This window comes from Astatotilapia calliptera, chromosome 7, assembly GCF_900246225.1.
Source record: "Astatotilapia calliptera chromosome 7, fAstCal1.2, whole genome shotgun sequence".
NCBI classification, from domain to species: Eukaryota; Metazoa; Chordata; class Actinopteri; order Cichliformes; family Cichlidae; genus Astatotilapia; species Astatotilapia calliptera.
This window is the reverse complement of record NC_039308.1, coordinates 18,770,389-18,788,731: the sequence shown is the minus strand read 5'-3', so window position 1 is coordinate 18,788,731 and position 18,343 is coordinate 18,770,389. Positions and strand designations below refer to the sequence as shown.

The 18,343-nt window shown below is 37.7% G+C and overlaps 1 protein-coding gene across 1 annotated transcript; it reads right to left on the bottom strand.

Moving 5' to 3' along the window:
* Window positions 1–916: 916 nt before the first annotated feature.
* Window positions 917–17,976, bottom strand: LOC113025630 (alanine--glyoxylate aminotransferase 2, mitochondrial-like). Its single transcript, XM_026173585.1, has 14 exons — window positions 17,793–17,976; window positions 17,140–17,228; window positions 16,788–16,978; window positions 14,408–14,531; window positions 14,227–14,321; window positions 12,865–12,958; window positions 12,217–12,310; window positions 11,579–11,679; window positions 11,269–11,361; window positions 9,907–10,039; window positions 8,968–9,056; window positions 8,715–8,864; window positions 2,223–2,321; window positions 917–1,517 (listed from the first exon to the last, which is right to left on the bottom strand). The coding sequence occupies exons 1-14, from the start codon at window positions 17,887–17,889 to the stop codon at window positions 1,416–1,418; spliced, it is 1,551 nt and encodes a 516-aa protein (XP_026029370.1). The 5' UTR covers window positions 17,890–17,976; the 3' UTR covers window positions 917–1,415.
* Window positions 17,977–18,343: the final 367 nt, after the last annotated feature.

The window sequence follows — 18,343 nt, the reverse complement described above, 5'->3', positions numbered from 1 at the left end:
CAGAAATGTTTTTTAAAACATTCAAAAATTCGGTTGTAGTTGCTTTTTTATCTCCTGCAGTACGGTGTACAATCCAGACAGACAGACATTTAACATGTTAAAAAGAAGAACAAAATTTGTTCCCCAGGCCAGTATTAAAACAATAGAAGAGAGAATTACACTTAACAATAACTTGCCACTCATGTAATAAAAACACACACATAAACCGATAAACTGCAGGCACTCAGTCCATGAACCTCACAGTCTCATGTTTCTTTTTGTTTCCCTGGATGTCATTGCTCGGTAATCACGGTAACATTTGCCTTGCTTTTTAATGTTCCTTTTCTTTTTCTGTATATTTCCAAGCATTAGATGCCTCAGTCATTTTCATATCAGCTTTGGTGCACACAGAAGCATGGCTTTAGGGACTGTGATCACTTTCTGTTACGGCATGAAGTTGCAGCATATTGTCTCCTCTGTAACACAACAGTTTTAAGCCACAACTGACTGCAGAGAGGACGCTATATATATTAATAAGCACTGTTGTCTTGCCGGTCCCTGGCCTCCTGTGTGAGGTTCCTTTGCATACTCTAGCTTCCTCTCACAGTCCAAGGACATGCATGTTGGTTTAATTGGTGACTCTAAATTGGCTCAGGATGTGAGGTAGATAAAGTGTTTTAAGTATGAAATGTATAAATTCCTTGAAAGCACTATATGAATGTAGGGTCTAAAGCACTTTGAGTGGTCAGTAAGACTGAAACAGTGTTATGTAAACATGAGTGCGTCACAGTAGAATAAGATTTTGAAAGTACAGCAGTATTCCAGTTTGCAGAGTGCAGCAGGGTTACATGGAATCGTAATGCTCCTCACAGTGATTCAGTGAACAGTAACAGTTATTTCACTTGTATGCTTGCAATGAAAACAGCTGGACACTATGTCAGTGTTTCCAGAATATCACGTTTTATTGGTCTGTGGAAATAGGATTTTATCCATTTATTTACACTGATAACAAGATAATAAATCCACTGTCAGAAGTAAACATCTACATGCCTAGTAAGATGATTAAGTATAACTTGCTGAATAACCAGATTTGGTTTTGGTTTCTAGCTTTCATTATTATTGTGGTATCATAAGTAATAAGCAAAGCATCGCTTTATAAATGATCATACACAGTTATCAGATATAAAAGAGCAAAATGAACTAAACGTTAGTTATCAATTTTATCAGTGAGGCCGTTTAAGTCTTTGTTATAACAAAATCATTAAACATAATTAGAAAATGTCATCTTCTTAATCACTATACAAAGGTAAAAACAGAGATAATGAGGTTATTAAGATTAATACTGAGACTTTTACTACTCATATTGAAAAAAGGTCACCTCTGGCTGACCAGGGTCTCTTTAACACGGAGCAATCCGTCTGACCTTTTCCAGGCTTTCATCTTCTTTCCATGTAGTTGCGGACAGACTTGTCAAAGACTGCCATGAAGAAATCAACATCTTCCTTTGTGATGCACATGGGGGGTTTGATGCGGAAGGTCTTAAAGAGTGATAAAAGCAGAACAACAGAGATTATGTAGCATCAGTGATTTAGACTGTTAACAGGAAAACACAAGACTTTATCACTCATCCATAATAATGTTATAGGTTTGGAACAGTAGACACCGTTGTATTGAATTATCCATCATTTGGGGGGTGGGGGGCATACAGAAAAGAAAAAAATACTTAGATATAAAAATACATTTTAGGTGAACCAAACGGCTTATACACAGCAATTTCTCTTTTTCAGTTAACATCAAGTTAAGAAGTGAGTCCTGTAGGATTCTGGACTATTAAAACATCATGATTTTTTCTCCTTTACGAAAATAATCAGTTTTCTGCTACCACAAAAATACCTGCAGCATGTTGTTTTCTAAAGCCATAAATAGAAGAACTAAATAGCAGTGTTGACATCACAATGTCTCAGTAAAGCATGATGAGGAGAGCTGGAGGCACAATTACAGACAGAGAAATGAAGAATTCCAAAACCAACATTTTCTGTAATTTAATGTATTATCAAAGTGAGCTACTGCTCAGATGTCTGTTTTAGATCCAAGGTAAAAAAGAAAAAGTAAGCAAAATGACAAGTGTGCTTGAATTTTAGAAAACGATTAGGTTTGTGCTGCAGACACAGCATGTATTGGTGCCACACTGCAGTCTAGCACATACATGAGTATACAGAAGGTTAGAGAGTGGGTGAAATTACCTGTCCATATATTGCTCCTTTCCCAATCAGGACTCCCATGTCCTTGACATCCTCAAAAATCTCAGCCATTGCCTCAGGGGGTAGCGGATCTCGGCTGGCCTACACATAATAGACAAAACGGATGTGGGTGGATGTTTTGGTAAGCACAGTAATTTATCCAGCTTAATTACCAGGATAATTTTACCAAATGGCTAGTCCTGAGTCACTTTAAACATAGAAGGAGAAATAAATATTTGCCTGATGCACATGGTGCATCACTGATAAATTCTATGAGATGTGGTGTGTGACAGTATACGTCATACGTAACATTATTTATTCTTTAAAATAAGGACAAATTGTTCTTTATTCTTTATATCCCTAATCCGTAATCTTAAACAATAAACATTACACGTAAAAAAATAGTATATGTATGTGTACCACCCAGTGTAAAGTTTATGTCACATCTGTCCTATATTAAGAGCATTAGTACTTACCAAAAATCTTTTTTTTAACATTTCTGTAAAAGTTAATCCACCAGTATGTGCAAGCGCTTTAACCAAAATGATATTTTTAATGTTAACATATAATAAATGTTTTTAATCCACCAATTTTCAATTTTACAGCTTTATTAAAAAAAAGAGAAAAAATAATCAAGAAAATAATTATTTTTTGATTAAGATGCCAAATTACAGTTATTTACTTGGATTCCTGAGAAAAAAAAGGGGTTTTTAGTGGTCGGATGTTATGCTTGATTAATTTCTGACTGCCAGTGTGCCAAAATGGTAAACTGCTGAGAACTCGCTGAAAAGGAAAGCGTCTGTATGAAATCACTCCGTGATGCTGCATGGTCTTTGAGACAAGTAGGGCAAGACATAAAGTGTTCTCACAGAGCGGTCAAGTGTGCTTTGGAGGCAGAAAACAAAATCAGAAAACAAAAGCTGACTGAAGCAGATGTCAGACACCTCAAGGTTTGAATTACTAGAGATAGAAAGAAGACCACTGCTGATCTTCAGACAGAGATGAGCTTCTAAATCAGAGTCTGAGAGGCACTCCAGTGTGACCACAAGCAAAGGACTCAATGAATAAGGCTTAAAGGGAAGAATAGCTGTTTAGAAGACCTTATTCAGACTTGCAAACATCTCAGAACACCTCAGAATTGCCAGGAAGCATGAACACTGTACTGCAAATGACTGGACGAAGGAAGTCTAGACACAGAAATCCAAGTTTGGACTTTTTGGTCAACACCAAAAAGTTGCAGGTAGGTGAGGACTGGTGATTCGTGAACAGACTGGCTGAATGACTGAATGGCTGACTGAGCTGAAAGCACACACGGCAACCACAACATCACAAGACACTGAACTTAAATACACAGGCTGAATGATTAGTGATTAGGGACCGGTGAGTGAACAGCTGAGCTTAATCTGACTAATGACACATGGAAGTAACTGGAACAGCAAAACAGGAAATGAGAACGTGTGACAAAATAAACTGAACATGAACAAACTGAGAACACTGGGTGAACCACCCAGGAACACTGACATTAGTGAATCATAAACAAGGTCTATCTCAACATCCCAGAATCCCTTCTGGACTGAAACCGACTGGTTGTGGGTTTATATACCAACAAAAAATGATCCCAAACATCCTTCAAAGCTGTGCAAAGACTCTTTGACCAAGAAACAAGAAAAAGGAAGTACTCGAACTGATGGAGTGGCCAAATCAAGGCCTATAATGGACTCAAAGATAGACTCTACAAAAGTTTCATTTACAGCAGGTCTCTCGGGCTAGTTAGAAATGATCTGAAAGTCAATATCAAAAGAGCCTGTCAAAGTGCACCAAGCTAGCAAGAATGCAAGCTGTTCAACGCCTAAGGGGGCATTAAGTCTTTTGGTTATTATACGTAAGTAAGGACTATGTAGTTGTTTGTTGAATAACTAATATAATTTTTAGTTTTAAGCAAGTTTTGTGTGACAAATTTGTAAAATATTTGTATTTCCTTGTTTCTACACTGTTACAAAAAACATCTTAAATAAACGGTAATATTCCGGCAGCTGGGGCGCCAAAATACTACCGTAAAATAACAGAAAATAACTTCCTCATAAAAATACGTTTTTTCCAGTAATGACAATACAGTTTGTTGTGCTAATTTTACATGGGATTTTGCCTTTTCCAAATGCTTTTAGACATTAAATTAGGAACATGTTAATGTGATTAAACAATGAAATCATCTATAAATAGGAAAAATACTAATGTTAAAAAAACGGTAATATTCCGGCAGCTGGGGCGCCAAAATACTAGCGTAAAATAACAGAAAATAACTTTCTCATGAAAATACAGTTATTTTCAGTAATGAAAATAGAGTTTGTTGCGCTAATTTCACATGGGATTCTGCCTTTTCCAAGTGATTTTAGACATTAAATTAGGAACATTTTAACGTAACAATGAAATTACCTATAAACAAGGTCAATGAATGTGGCAATATGAATCATAATACGTAAATGTATAAATATACAGTTAGCAGTTGGTTTAAATAATAATGGATTGCATGCCCTGGGACAGACTGACAGAGGCGAGGCTGCCATATCGCACCAGGTGAAGAGTCTGGACCACGGACACAATAGCGAGAGTGTCCGAGCCGGGGCTCGAACCGGCAACCTTCTGATCACAAGGCGAACTGCCAACTCTTCAGCCACGATCGCCCTAAATAGCAACGATAATAATACTTATGTGATGTAACACAAGCTTATAGGAATCATGTTATATACTTTTCCATAGCATTACATTTGAATTCAACAGTTCGATCTTTCAAATAACGGACAGATATTTGTGAGATCATGATACATTTGTGAATGTATTTTTACAATCTAAATATGCATATGTACAAAAAATATATTTAAAAAAACAAGTAAATTGTGTTTTACTATATTTACAGTGATGTTATGTTATTTTACCTTTGACATGTAAAATCACAGTCTACTTATGTAAATTTCATGATATTCTAGAAAGACAGTACTATTTTTTGGAACAGTGTAGGGTGGTCTAATAATCACAGTATATGGTATAAGACAAGAATGTTGAAATAAATTTAACATGTGTCTGTCTGTCTCTGTGGTTGTATGGTCTACCTGTTGTGTCAAGGGAGTCTTGTATCCCCATTCAGTCTTGTCTCTGCATTTCTTTACCGTTTCCCTGTGTCAAGTTTGTATGTCTTAAGTTTGGGTCTCTGTCTCATGTTGTTTCCTGTTTTTCTTTAATAGTCCTTCATCTTGTGTGTGTGATGTTCCGCATTGCTTCCCTTGGATTGTTAGTGGATTCTGTTCACCACGTTTCCACTCTGCCCTTACCTCATGTGTGTAATTAAGTCTTCAGTTTTCTTTAGTTTCTGATGGCAATCTCCCCTCTACATGTCCAGTATTTCCTATTCAGGGTCCTAGTCTCTGAATAATTAACACTTGTCTGGCAGGGCCAGACAAGTGTTAAGTTTCCTGTATTCTGTTTCTCGTAAGTCTAAAAATAAAGCTGCCTTTAAGTTTAGTCCAGTTTCTGAGTCCTACATCTGGGTCCTAACCCGGCCTGCTTCACACAACAGCTCATGACAACATGTACCAAAGTAAGGACACAAATGTCTATGACAAACCTTCTGAAAGAGCATACAGACAGGAATTCTTTTCAGCTTTCAAATGGAGTGAGTGAATGGATTTGAATTCATTTGTTTAACCTTGAATTATGTATGTTGAGAAGACACACACTCTGAGTGACTAAATATGGTTCACAACCTGCAGCCATGTTGCAAAAGAAAAAACATTTAACTAGATGGTTGGTACACAGATAAAAAGTAAATAAATGAATAAAGATGGCAGCAAAAAATAATTAAATAAATAAAAATTTCACTGACTATGTTTTTATATTTGGGATCTTCTGATTCAGAATGAAAAGTTCACCCACTTCATTTCTCATTACACTTTTTCTCCTAATGTTTATTTGTGTGGTTCATTCCAGAAACTGTGACTCGGTTTCTCAAAACTCCAAACGCAAACAAAGAGTTTGCTGCTTTTGTCAAAACCCCACACATCTCTTGCGAAATAAAAACAGCACTCAAAAAAACAAAACATGTCCTCTCTTCTCAAGACGGGTTCCTTCCACAAAAACAATACACACAGATATTACCTGATGTCTTCTCACAGACCATCATCCAAACACTGATGTGATAAATATAAAACAGTATCATCAAAAGTGCTCATGTATGTTTTGGTTTGGTGAGGTCATGCTACGTATTCAAATGATTTTGAGCACCTATATCCAAAAAAAAAAAAGAATAATAAAAAAAAGGACCTATTTAATGTATATGTTGAGCAAATTTACTAATTTCACCATGTATTGCAAGTACAATGAGAAACCCTACACAGATCCCAAAGGGTAAGAAATATATGTGTATTACTGCAATACGTGTTTAGCTGAACTGACCAAAAAAACTTCCTCATAGACCCCCTTTCACTCTTCCTCTTTGTTCTTCCTGTTTCAGCTTCTTGCCTAACACTTGAAGAAATGACTCAAAGCCTCTTTTATACTCTGACACATGATTAAATTGTTCTTCCAGTTGAGTTTGCAAACGTGCAGAAAGAGTTGGACCAATTTCTAAATCAGTGTGTTGCATTTTGAAGGCCAGTGTTCCTACAGGTGAAAGAAAGTGTGCTAAATGATGCACTTTGTGTTCAGAGATTTGCAAGAGTGTGATTTAGAATGACATCTGAGTAAAACAGGTGGGAATGTCAGTAGTAATATGTATGAGCTTTTTAACATGGCCTTCATAAATGGTAAGTAAAACAATACTATTACTGTATTTTATAAATGTGTATCATAGGATATTATCCACAGTATTTCTGATTTCGCGCCATTACCCCGATTCATAGCGGAAGTCGGTTTTTTACTTCCGCTTGCGCTGTTGTTGACAGTTGCGGGGTTACACCTTCACTGTTGATAAAGATTTCTCTCACTGCAGTTTCTTTTACCTGGATTAAATGGCAACACATCGAAGGTGGATACACAGTAGAGCTGTTTTAAAAAGCAGCGAGGACAGTTCAGTTGCAGTGCCTCACCCGTCACTTCTCACGGAGTGGGTAGATGACATGAAACTATGGCATCGACATTATTAATAAATTAATTATTAATTATTATTAATTACCTTGTATTTTCCGAAGGAGTTGATGGCGAGGAATTACGTAATTACAAGAGCAGCGAGGCGTATAATTACCTGCACAGCAACAAAATTGATAAAGTACTGCTCAACAAACAAGGCGACTTTATTTTTCTTAAAGCAGCTGTAGAGCCGAGCCAGAGTATTAATCAAGCGAAACACTTAGCATGGGCAATGCTAAGAGAAAGTGGAGTAGTGGAGACAGTCGGCTGTTCCTGTATCGCTGGATTAGGGAGATCATGTAGTCATGCGGCTGCTATTCTGTGGAAGGTATATCACTTATCTGGATATCACAATGTTTAAATCACTGAAACAGAAACACTGGACTGGTCAAAGGCTACTGTGTTTTTGTTCGTATTACTGGAAGCTGTCACACTCAAAGTGGTCCGAGTGAGCTTTCTTCTTTTCTTCGGTGGGGGTCGGTCATAGCCCAGATAAAGCTCCGGGTCGGAGTGTAGCTCTGTGGGCTTTTTATCGATAAAATGAAAGGAGCAAACATAAACTCTCTTTGGAGGGTGTTTGAGTTTTAAAGCTGCCAGCCACGCTAGTTTCCGATCCTCCTTCCGTGGCATAGAGTGCAGTGCGTAGGGCGGTGGGCACGGACAGGCCTTTCTAAGTTGTTGATGCTCAAGGCAAAATGTTTCTAATGCGTTTTTCAGTTTTCTTGAATTATTGTGGCAGCCGACGACAGCACACGTTGAACCCGAGCTCATCTTCGAACAGGTAAAGCCACTTATTACCGCACAAAGTAACTGATTTTGTTGTTAGCAACGACTGAACACGGGGTCTCGCTTTGAGAAACCGGAAGTATAAAACCGGACAACGGAAGAAGTGGTCTGTCATGGCAGCCTACGTACGCTCTTACAGAAACCTGTGGATAGGATATTCAATCTATTTTCTTTTCTAAAACAAAAGCCTGATTTTTAGGAGCACGTGAGAACGGCGCAGGATATGTTTCTTCAGAAACACACGATTTTATAGGTCAAAGGAGTCCTCTAACAAGCACAAGGTGTGTATAGAATTATGGCTGTTTAAATACATGTTTTTTGTTTTGTTTTGAAATTATGTATTAACTGGGCTTTTTCTCCGATTTGCAATCAGGATTAATAAAATGACCAAAATAACATTCAGACTCTGCGATCACAAGACCAAACCTTACGCCAGGTGTGTATACGAATGTCTGTATACATGTTTCGGAATTTAAAAATGGCACACATGCTGCAGAAAACAGTTAACTGGGGCAATGCTGGCCAACGCCCCCAGGGAGGCACAATGCAAATATGTATTGTATAAACATATGAGCACAAGGATCACAGCACCTTGTCTCGGACCATTTCCACACCAATCTGCAGGCCTTTTCCACGGACATCACCGATGATCTCATACTTGTCTCTGAGTTTCGCGAGCTCTGTCATCAGATAGGTGCCCACACGAAGGCTGTTCTGCTGGGTGTCGTCCTCTCTGATTGTCTGTTAAGGAAAAATGCAGGTTTTTTTTTTCTGTATTTCAGTGTCGCTGCTGTCACTGTTATCTTGAACAGGCTTCATTTAGAAAAGGTTAAAGAATTCCTACATCAAGCACCGATGAAGCCACAGCACAAGCCAAAGGATTTCCCCCAAAGGTGTTGAAGTGAAGCCCCTTGGCAAAGGAGGCTGCAATTTCTAAAAAAACCAAAAAAAAAAAACCAAACCAAAACAACAAAAAATGAAAAAACAAATTCAAACCTCCAGCGACTGCTCCGTTCAAATTACATCTCAAAATATAAGATATATAAAATACTTTTGTGTTATCAAAAGTATTTTATATAAAAATGAATTCATGTTGAACTCTTTATCAACTTGATGCTAGGTCTTTTAGTATTGTTTAACACTAACAATCCAAAATGGATAAAAATGGGAGTCTGATGGTACTTTTCAAGGTAGCACATCAGTCATACAGCTACTATATGATAAACAAAGAGAGGCTCACATTGAGGCTCACAGCATTATTAATACAATGTTACAAGTCTCTCAGGGCTTCAGCAGCGTTGTTCTAATGGAACAAGTACTAGAAGCTTTTCTTCAAATCAATCTATGTCTTAGGTATTCAATGTGGAACTACTTTTTCCTCCTTGTCTCCTTTCCTCAATTTCTTGCTGAGAGCTTGGCTGAAGTGGTGAGTCACAACTGGAGAGCCGATTATTTCATTCACTCACAATTTCAGTAAAAAAAGAAAAAAGAAAATATGGTCTGCTTGTTGCTTGAAAAGTATAAAATAATTAATAAATAAAAAAATACGTTTTCATGGTGTCCTTGTTTTTTTTTTTTTTTTTATAAACTATAAATACATGTTAAATTGTTGAGTCTTCACATTCAAAAAGCTCCATCACCACCTGGCAGAAAGAGACAGATGCTGTCTCACCACGGCCAGTTACATTTTGCCAGTGAAAATAATGTATAATGTAATTAAATGTATTTGTTTATGTTTCTTGAGTATACAAGCAGATCTACAAACACTAGAGTATATTCTCACCTGGTGTGGTAACAACAGCTCCCATTGGGAATCCATTGCCAATGCCCTTTGCCATTGTAACCATATCAGGAATAACATCGTGGCCTTGGAAACCCCAAAAGTGGCTTCCTGTTCGTCCAAATCCAGTCTGGACCTGCCAGGTGAAAAACTGATGATTAAGTGATTTATTTATTTATTTATTTTTCCCCCTTTTTGGAGTACTACAGTAAAGGAAGCAAAAAAAAAACAACAACCAAAAAACCTTAATTGTCCATAAGAATTTAATACCTATTGGGGGTGTTGTAGGAATCTGTAATTTAATCAAGATAATAAAACATTTCCCTTCAAACGCTGAGTCTCATTCACTAATCCTAGCCTGCAGCACTTTTGTCTTCCTTCCATATTCAGTGGTGACTCGAACAAAATACTGCCACAGACATACATTTTGGTGACTGTTAAATTATAGACGAGTGACATACTCTGAACATGACCTGTGAAACATTACAGTCACAGGGGGGTGAAGAATTGGAATTTATGATAAATCTTTTTTTTTAAAACATCTGGATGTTAATAATTGATGCAAGTGTGGCAATGTTCTTACACAGTTTCAGTCAGACTGGCTCACCTGTCAGGGAGGAGATAAGGTACATACTGACATATGTACATACACATGCTACATTATCGTAAGATGTGCATAGAAATGGTCTTAGAGTACGTACAAACTAAGTGCACACACAAAATAATTTGTTGTTTTTGGAGACAGAAATGCACCGCAATAGTGAAAAAGCAGGAGAATTTTACAACTGAAGAAACTGAAACAATAACGCCCACCTCTTCACTGAATTTCTTCAAGACTGAAGAAAAAAAATCCAGGGCTCAATATCGTGTATAAAATTTGGGGGATTTTTGGGCTTTTCTGTTTTGTGTGGTTGTTGTATTGAAACAAGAATACTGAAAAGTTTTCCTATGAGAACAGGTTTTTCTAAACAAAGTTTATTAGAATAAATCCACCTACTCCTGCATTTGTGTGTAAAACTAGTATGTGTGGTTAAGGCACAGATGTGCAAACATAGTGTTTATGCCCACTGACTTGGTAGCTTATGAGTGATTGGCAGTTACTTTCTTATTTTTTAATGCATTTAGGAATATTTTATAACAATGCTTTACCATAAAGCACTTTATTTAAATGGAAATAACACAGCAGATTCAACACGTGTAGCAGCACATGTACTGATGTGCTTAATCTCCACTTTCTAATATGCTGTGGCAGGCTTAAAGATTTTTTTTAAGAATTTAAAAAACAAACAAAAAACTGACCCAAACAAAACAATGTAGCTAAAAAAAAAATTTAATTAGAAAACCTATTTAACATTTGCACTTAACCTCGTCAGCAACGCAGATTCCTCCTCGCTCTCTAACAAGTTTGTAAGCGTCCTTAAGGTAGTTTTTAGGATACTGCACAGCTCCTCCCACTCCCTGTATAAACACACACGTGCACATCCCACTGTCACATCTTAATTAACACAAACACAGCGACCACTCTGAACAAGGTAAAACAACAAACATAGACAGTATATTAACAAAGGCCTATTCTAAATTAAATCACAATCCATTCAGCGTAACAACGTGTTTAACCCCAAAAGAAAAAAGGAAATATTTAAAGAAACCCTAACCCTACAATTGAATAAAGTACCTGAATCGGCTCTCCAAAGAAAGCAGCTATTCTGTTTGGGACACTTGTAGCAAATGTCTCTTTGAGTTGTGCAATGTACTGTTCATTTGCCATGCAGTGACCTATGGAGGGGGAACAACACAAAAAAAACTTTCTTGTCAGTTTAGATGGTTGGCTGATTCAGATATTATTTTGCAGCGACAGATGTTTGGTTTGTGCAGAAATCCATGAAATTGTGCTGACAATGGTACCATTTTCAAGTGGTCTAGTAGAGACAGGTTATTATTAACATTCCTGAAAGTGGTAAAACATTAAAAGAAGTAAATACTGAACAGCTGCCTTGTTTTCGGGGTTATAAGTAATCTGCCCTACTCTGTATTTTGAAAGAAGTGCATGTTTTTGAATCACAACTCAAAAGGGAAACAGAAAATTACAAAAATGAAAGTATATAATTTTGTTTAGATGCATGTGTCAATCAATAATGATCTATGCAAAACAAAGGACCCCCCCCCCCCCCCCAAACAAAGAGATCTCCTTTTTTGTCACCTGGATACAGACAGACTATTATAAAAAATTAAAAACATCTCCCTCTTTTATTCTGTTTATTAGAACAGAACGGGTGAATTAGCGCTGAGCCACAAGTGCACATGTGTGTGTACCTTGGGCACAAGTGCACTCTCTGATGGTCTGAACGGGGGAGTCTCTACAGTGGCTTCCTCCCCAAGGCCCTCTGAACACATCGGGACACATGGTCTGTTCATTGGACAGAAATCAGGTCTGCTTATTTCAGTTTAACAGCACAAATAAAGCATCACCAAACTTTACTGCTGCGAAAGCATCGGCCACCTTCAGCCCATTTCAGAATTATATTTAATTAAGTAGATATAAAATGTGCAAATGAATTAGTTTAAATAATGCAAACATATTCAGTGACACACACCTTCAATACATTTTGACCTTAAATGTGTCACTTTAAGCCAATTATTAACTATCATAGGGCACCAGGGATCACTGAAAAGTTTGCTTAGAGTTAAAAATTAAAATTTTTTGACTCACTGACTACTCAACCCAACTGAACAACAAGGAGATTTGCATATGAGGTAATATCTTTTTGTGAGTAATGTTCGATTAAAAGTTGAAAAGATTTTCAACAAATTAATGCCAGTGTTTTATTGCAGTTTTTTCTTTAATTTGTTTAATTTAACTTGTTTATATGTGTCTTTATGCACTGAATGGGAAATCTTCCAGTTTTCAGATACAACAAAGTTTTTTTTTTTTTTTTTTTGCTGTCTTCTTGCAGTACCTACATTTGTGGAGTCAAAACCACTGGCAACAGGGTATTTATATGCTGCATTGGAAGTGAGGCCAATGGTCTGTGGACTGCCACCATGATATGACCCTCTAGAAGGCAAAAATACACATTACTAGCAACAATACCGCAATCCTCAACGTTGTTTTTTATGATTTACTTTAACTCTGTGCTTGTCTTTTCAGTGCCTCCAAACAGATAAAATAACATGAATTAATAGCATAAAAAAGGAGAATAGTAAAAACTGTAAAACAATAAAACAAACAAAAACCTGAGGCCGGTAGTACGAAACAAGATTATAGGATTAGCAAAGCCGCTTCAACATGAGCAATTTCAATGTTACAAAGGTGTGGCATCATGACAATTTATATTGCACGTCTAACTAGATCAACAAGTATAAAGTAACAAGTACTGCCTACTGACAGTTCTCTGGAAAATAGCGGCAGCATTGCTGAAGGTTGCCTTCGACTGCTCTGTATGGCTACAAAAAGGTTTTTATAATTGTCTTAAGCCTTTGTTGTTTCCTTGTGAGCACCTGTGAGAAATATGGCAGCTCCGATGCAGTCTTATTCCTGCAATTTTCTGTTGGTTGCAAACAATTTAAAATTATTTTTTAAGTCTTAAAGATCCTTGAAACAGGGCACCTCCCTGGTCAGTTTGATAAGCATGCAGACAGCCTGACTTGTTTAAGTTATATCTGAGCATCAGAATCATAAGGAAACGTCACTTTTAACATGGCGTGGTTGTTGGTGCCAGATGGGCTGGTTTAAATATTTCAGAAACTGCTGATCAACTCTGCAGAAGAAAGAAGAAAATAAGCAGTGAGCGGCAGTTCTCTGGGTGAAAATGCATCGTTGATGCCAGAGGTCAGTAACTCAGATAAACACTTATTGCAATCAAGATATGCAGAAGAGCATAAAACACATTCATACAGCATTTATAATACTACACTACTTTCTAGTATAGCCAATCACACTTCTGCTCACTTTCTGCAGCTGTTGTGTTGACTTTAGTTTGTATTACATGTTTAACCTCTTTAATATTTCCAATCATGTCAGTTTTATCTTCCTTTCTAAAATGAGCTGCTACACTGTCAGTAGACCCATCCCTGTTTGTGATTGGTCATTTGCTGCAACACCACCCCCTTCATGCGAAACCCTGGGTCAATAACCACCTTCATGAGACTGATTAGGCTGATTATTCTGGGTATGTTGACCCTGCTTCGTAGTAAACAATGCCTATGAAGTTTAGTTACCAAAGCTGCCAAAAATCAAACATTTCTACAGAATTTACATTTTTCTTTCATCAGGAGGCGAGTAGGATGCCTTTGTTAGTCATATAAAAAAGGAAAAATTTAGACCTTAAAGTAATTATATCGTTGTTGCCTGTGTGGAGACGAGCCATCAAAATTGCCAGGTCATTGGATTCCGAGCCGCTGTTTGTCAGATATATCACCTGGACAAGGAACAGACCAGCACACTGTTTAATGACAGCCTCAGCCCATGATGACAGCTAATTCAATGAAAAACTCAATATCTTACCTTTAGCGGATCTGGGAAGTGGGAGGCTAGTTTTTCACAATACTCATGAAGCGTTGGATAAACATAGATGCTAGTTGTATGCCACAGTTTCTTCAGCTGCTGCTCTGCAGCTGCTGTTACTTTCCTGTGAACAAAGACGCCATTTCATTCCCTCTGTGATAATATAATATGACGATTTAGTAATTAGAAAAGTACTTCAGCAACTTCCAACAAGTACTTTGCTAAATATGTTAGATTTATTCATTCAGAGTGTTTGCCTCAGTTCTTGTACAGTACTAAGCGCAACATTTCACAGTAACCTTTCAGTAACGTAGAACAATGGTTTCATAGTTTCTTTAGAAAATTCACAACCTAACTGGGCTTATAAAACTATAGCATCTAATCTATAACTTTCATAGCTCACTTGTCTGAAGTGCGGTACATATTGGTTGTTAGATGCAGACTGACCATTTCTGCAGGGATAAATCAGTAATTATTGATATTACCAGCTGCTGCTGTCTAATGCAACAGGTGTGTAATAAGATTAAAAATGTCTAGAAACAGCTGGAACCAACGAACTACCTTTGGCTTATGTTAGCATTTAAAAAAAAATCTAATTTAAGGTGTTACTCAATAACAGATGTACAACAGTGAGGGAAAAAATCAGGTGGAAAGGAGGTTGGGGACTTTACACAGGTTCTGTAAAGGCATGAAGAATGCGGCGAGTATTTTAGCGCGTTGTGATGTTTTATGGAGTAGATTTGGTGCTGACATGTGGAAAATAAGTGATTTTCTTATTGTGTCCAGCAGAAAATAAATTAGCTTAGGCAAAGAGAAACCAGGAGACAACCTCAACCGGCGGGCCATGGACTAGGAGTCGTTTGATACTGGGCCATGAGAGTTGAGGCTCGGCTATTTTTGTAATCGTTTTTTATCGTTAACTCGGATTCCCTGGGTCTTTTCCCGTGTGTTATGAATAAATCTTGTTTTTTTCGTACCGGTACTGGTTTCATTTAGTTGTATTTATCCGTGACACCTTAAAGGGCGGTCCGTGAAAATATTGTTGGACATAAAGCGGTCTGTGGCGCAAAAAGGTTGGGGACGACTGATGTAGGGCATTCTCTAAAACGACCAAGCTACTCGGGATGGTAGACAGACAGAGGTCTTATAGGAGAGGCTTACAGAATTATTAGCCTCATATTTTGGTTAAGTATTTCCAGAGTATCTGTTAAATAGAGCAAGGGATTTTTAAAACGAACATCTTTTAAGACGAACAAAAACCTAAACTATCGGTTTCCAAACTATTAGTCCCATGATGTTAATAGTCAAACATGTATCATATCTTCTTGGATAACAGTCTGCAGCAGATTTTGTTGTAGTTTTCAACAAATCTCCTGAGAAATACCAGCCCATTCTTCTTTGACTAATCTCTCAGCCTTCTCTAGATTTTATGGTCAATAGTCAGTAACGTTTACTTTGGTCCTCTTATGGTAGTTCTTCACCAGGAGCAACATCTGATTTGGGTTGTTGCTGTCGTGTTGAAAGACAAACAGCATAATACTCCCACCACCGTGCTTCACTGTGGGGATGGTGTTTTTGGGTTGTAAAGAACACACATGTCAGGCTGCGTGTCCAGTTTGCATAATCTTTCTCCAGGTTCTCCTAGCGTACTTCAGCCTGCCTTAAAGGCATCTCTACTTGTAGTGATTGTCTTCTTTAAGATTTTATTCTTTAGGTCATTCACTCATGTCTCAGCAGTTGTTCTGGGGTCTTTAGGCACATCTCTCACTAGTTTAATTTCCAGTCTTTAAAACCTTTCAATCCTGCCAGGTTTGTTCTGTACTGTGGGGCTTTTTCTATGAATTCCTTTATGACACTTCTCGCTCCAGTTCTTGACACTTTGGGATAACACACTGGGATAAGTTGTATTTCTATCTTCTGCTTTGTGAGCATCAATAATTCTTGAAGTTACAATTCAAGTTACAGCTTAAACCCTTGATTAAGTGTTTATGCTGTGCATACATTTGAAGATAACCTTGGCTGTAACTGGATTGTTGTAACTCTGAGCATTACAAAGTTAAAGCACATCATTGCACATTGGTCAATTTTTCAGGGAGCTAAGAATTACGACCCTGATAAATATCTTTTTCTGAAATAGTTATTTAATTAATTATCATTATTAAATAATGCATGCTTTCTTAAGAAAACGGGCATGTTTAAAAATGCTTTATTTTTAAAAAAAAAACCCATGCTGTTACAATAGCACTGTATGCTGGGTGGAAAGTGGTGCATAAATGTTACAATAACCGACTCATGTCAGTGTCTCTACTTCATCCATCGGATGCCTGTGTTTGTTAAATACTTTTCCATGTGTAACACGGCAAACTGTAAAGGATCTTACGGGTGGCAGTGGCCCACACTGACAGTCGCCACACCAGCAAACAGATCCAGATATCGTCTCCCGTCCACATCCCACAGCCACTGCATGTACCCCTGGTGAATGAACACTGGCTTCTTATAATAAGTAACCTTCATGGTCATGGGGTTGCAGTTCTGTCTGCGGATCTCTATCATACGGTCTTTGGACATACCCTTGATAGAGACAAATAAACAAGATAAGGGTTGCAGAATGGGATGTTTATTTTTTTGTAACTGAGGTTTTTTACTACATTTATTCAGCCAACTAAGTACTGTTATTACTGAAGCGATTACATAATGCAAGGCCAAATGTATCAGCAGGAGTCTGCTCTTACCGTGTATTTTTCTGGACTGAAATTGCACGGGGGCATCTCTGGCACGTCTGTAGAGGGGGGCTTGAAGGCTGATTTCTGACATAATGCGCCTGTAAATTAATTGCAGCATGAAAACAAAAGAAGAAGAAGGGAAGAACAGCTGGTTGACAACCATAGAGCTCTCTATTTTATCTGGCAGAGGATGATCAAAGCTTTGGCGTGACATTACAGTGACATCATGTGAAACATCTTTCTGTTGACACAAATGCCAAATATTTAACACCCAATTACCAAATGTAATTTCTAATCATCAACAAAAAAAACCACACAAATCAGGTTTAAACTGTGTTTGCTTTTGATGCTACTGGTTTCATTTCATTCACACTTTTCAGCAATATTGAAGCCAGGATGGGACCACATTAAGATAACCTTTGACCTCATAGCACATTGATGTAATGCTGCCTGTTTGCTTGTTGTGAAACCTCCAGCAGACATCTACAATGGCATGGCTGTGACAGATCTTCAAATTGAGACATTATTAAAAGAAAGAAAAAAAATCGTTGAATCAATTAACTGAAATACGCTCCTCCTGCACTGTAGTAGCAACAAACCAAAAAGCATAACACACTTATATAGTGGGGGTAAATGTTGGAGCTGAAGCAGGGAGAACTCACCACTTGCCCGGTGGAAATAGGCCAAACAGGGCATTGAGCAGGACCCTCGTGTTAAAGCAGCACAGCGTCCGCTTAGACTCGATATAGCTTTATACATGGTGAGCAGGCACTGAGGGGGTACACGACAAGTGCTCTTCTTCCACCGTGTTGACAGTCAAAAGCAGCAGATAAGGCGGGTACCCGTTTTTCTTTCTCAAAAAAAAAGAAAAGAAAAAAAAAGAGTGTTTGAAGTGGGCGGCGACGTCCCTCGCGCGCGCTCACAACGTCATGGTTTGTGAAGCACGTTTCTGAACTTTATGGCAGAAATATAGTATCATCAGAATTCAACTATTTTTAGACATTGAATTTATAACACTGAATTTTTTATCCTCCAAATTTCCCTTCAAAAATATTCACCTGCAAAAAATTCAACTCCAAAAATTCATCTGCAAAAATTCACCTGCAAAAAATTCACCATCAAATATTCACCTGCAAAATTGCACCTGCAAAAATTCAACTGCAAAGGTGATGAACTTGAATGACCCAAGCCAGAGCAATCAGCACTAGATCGA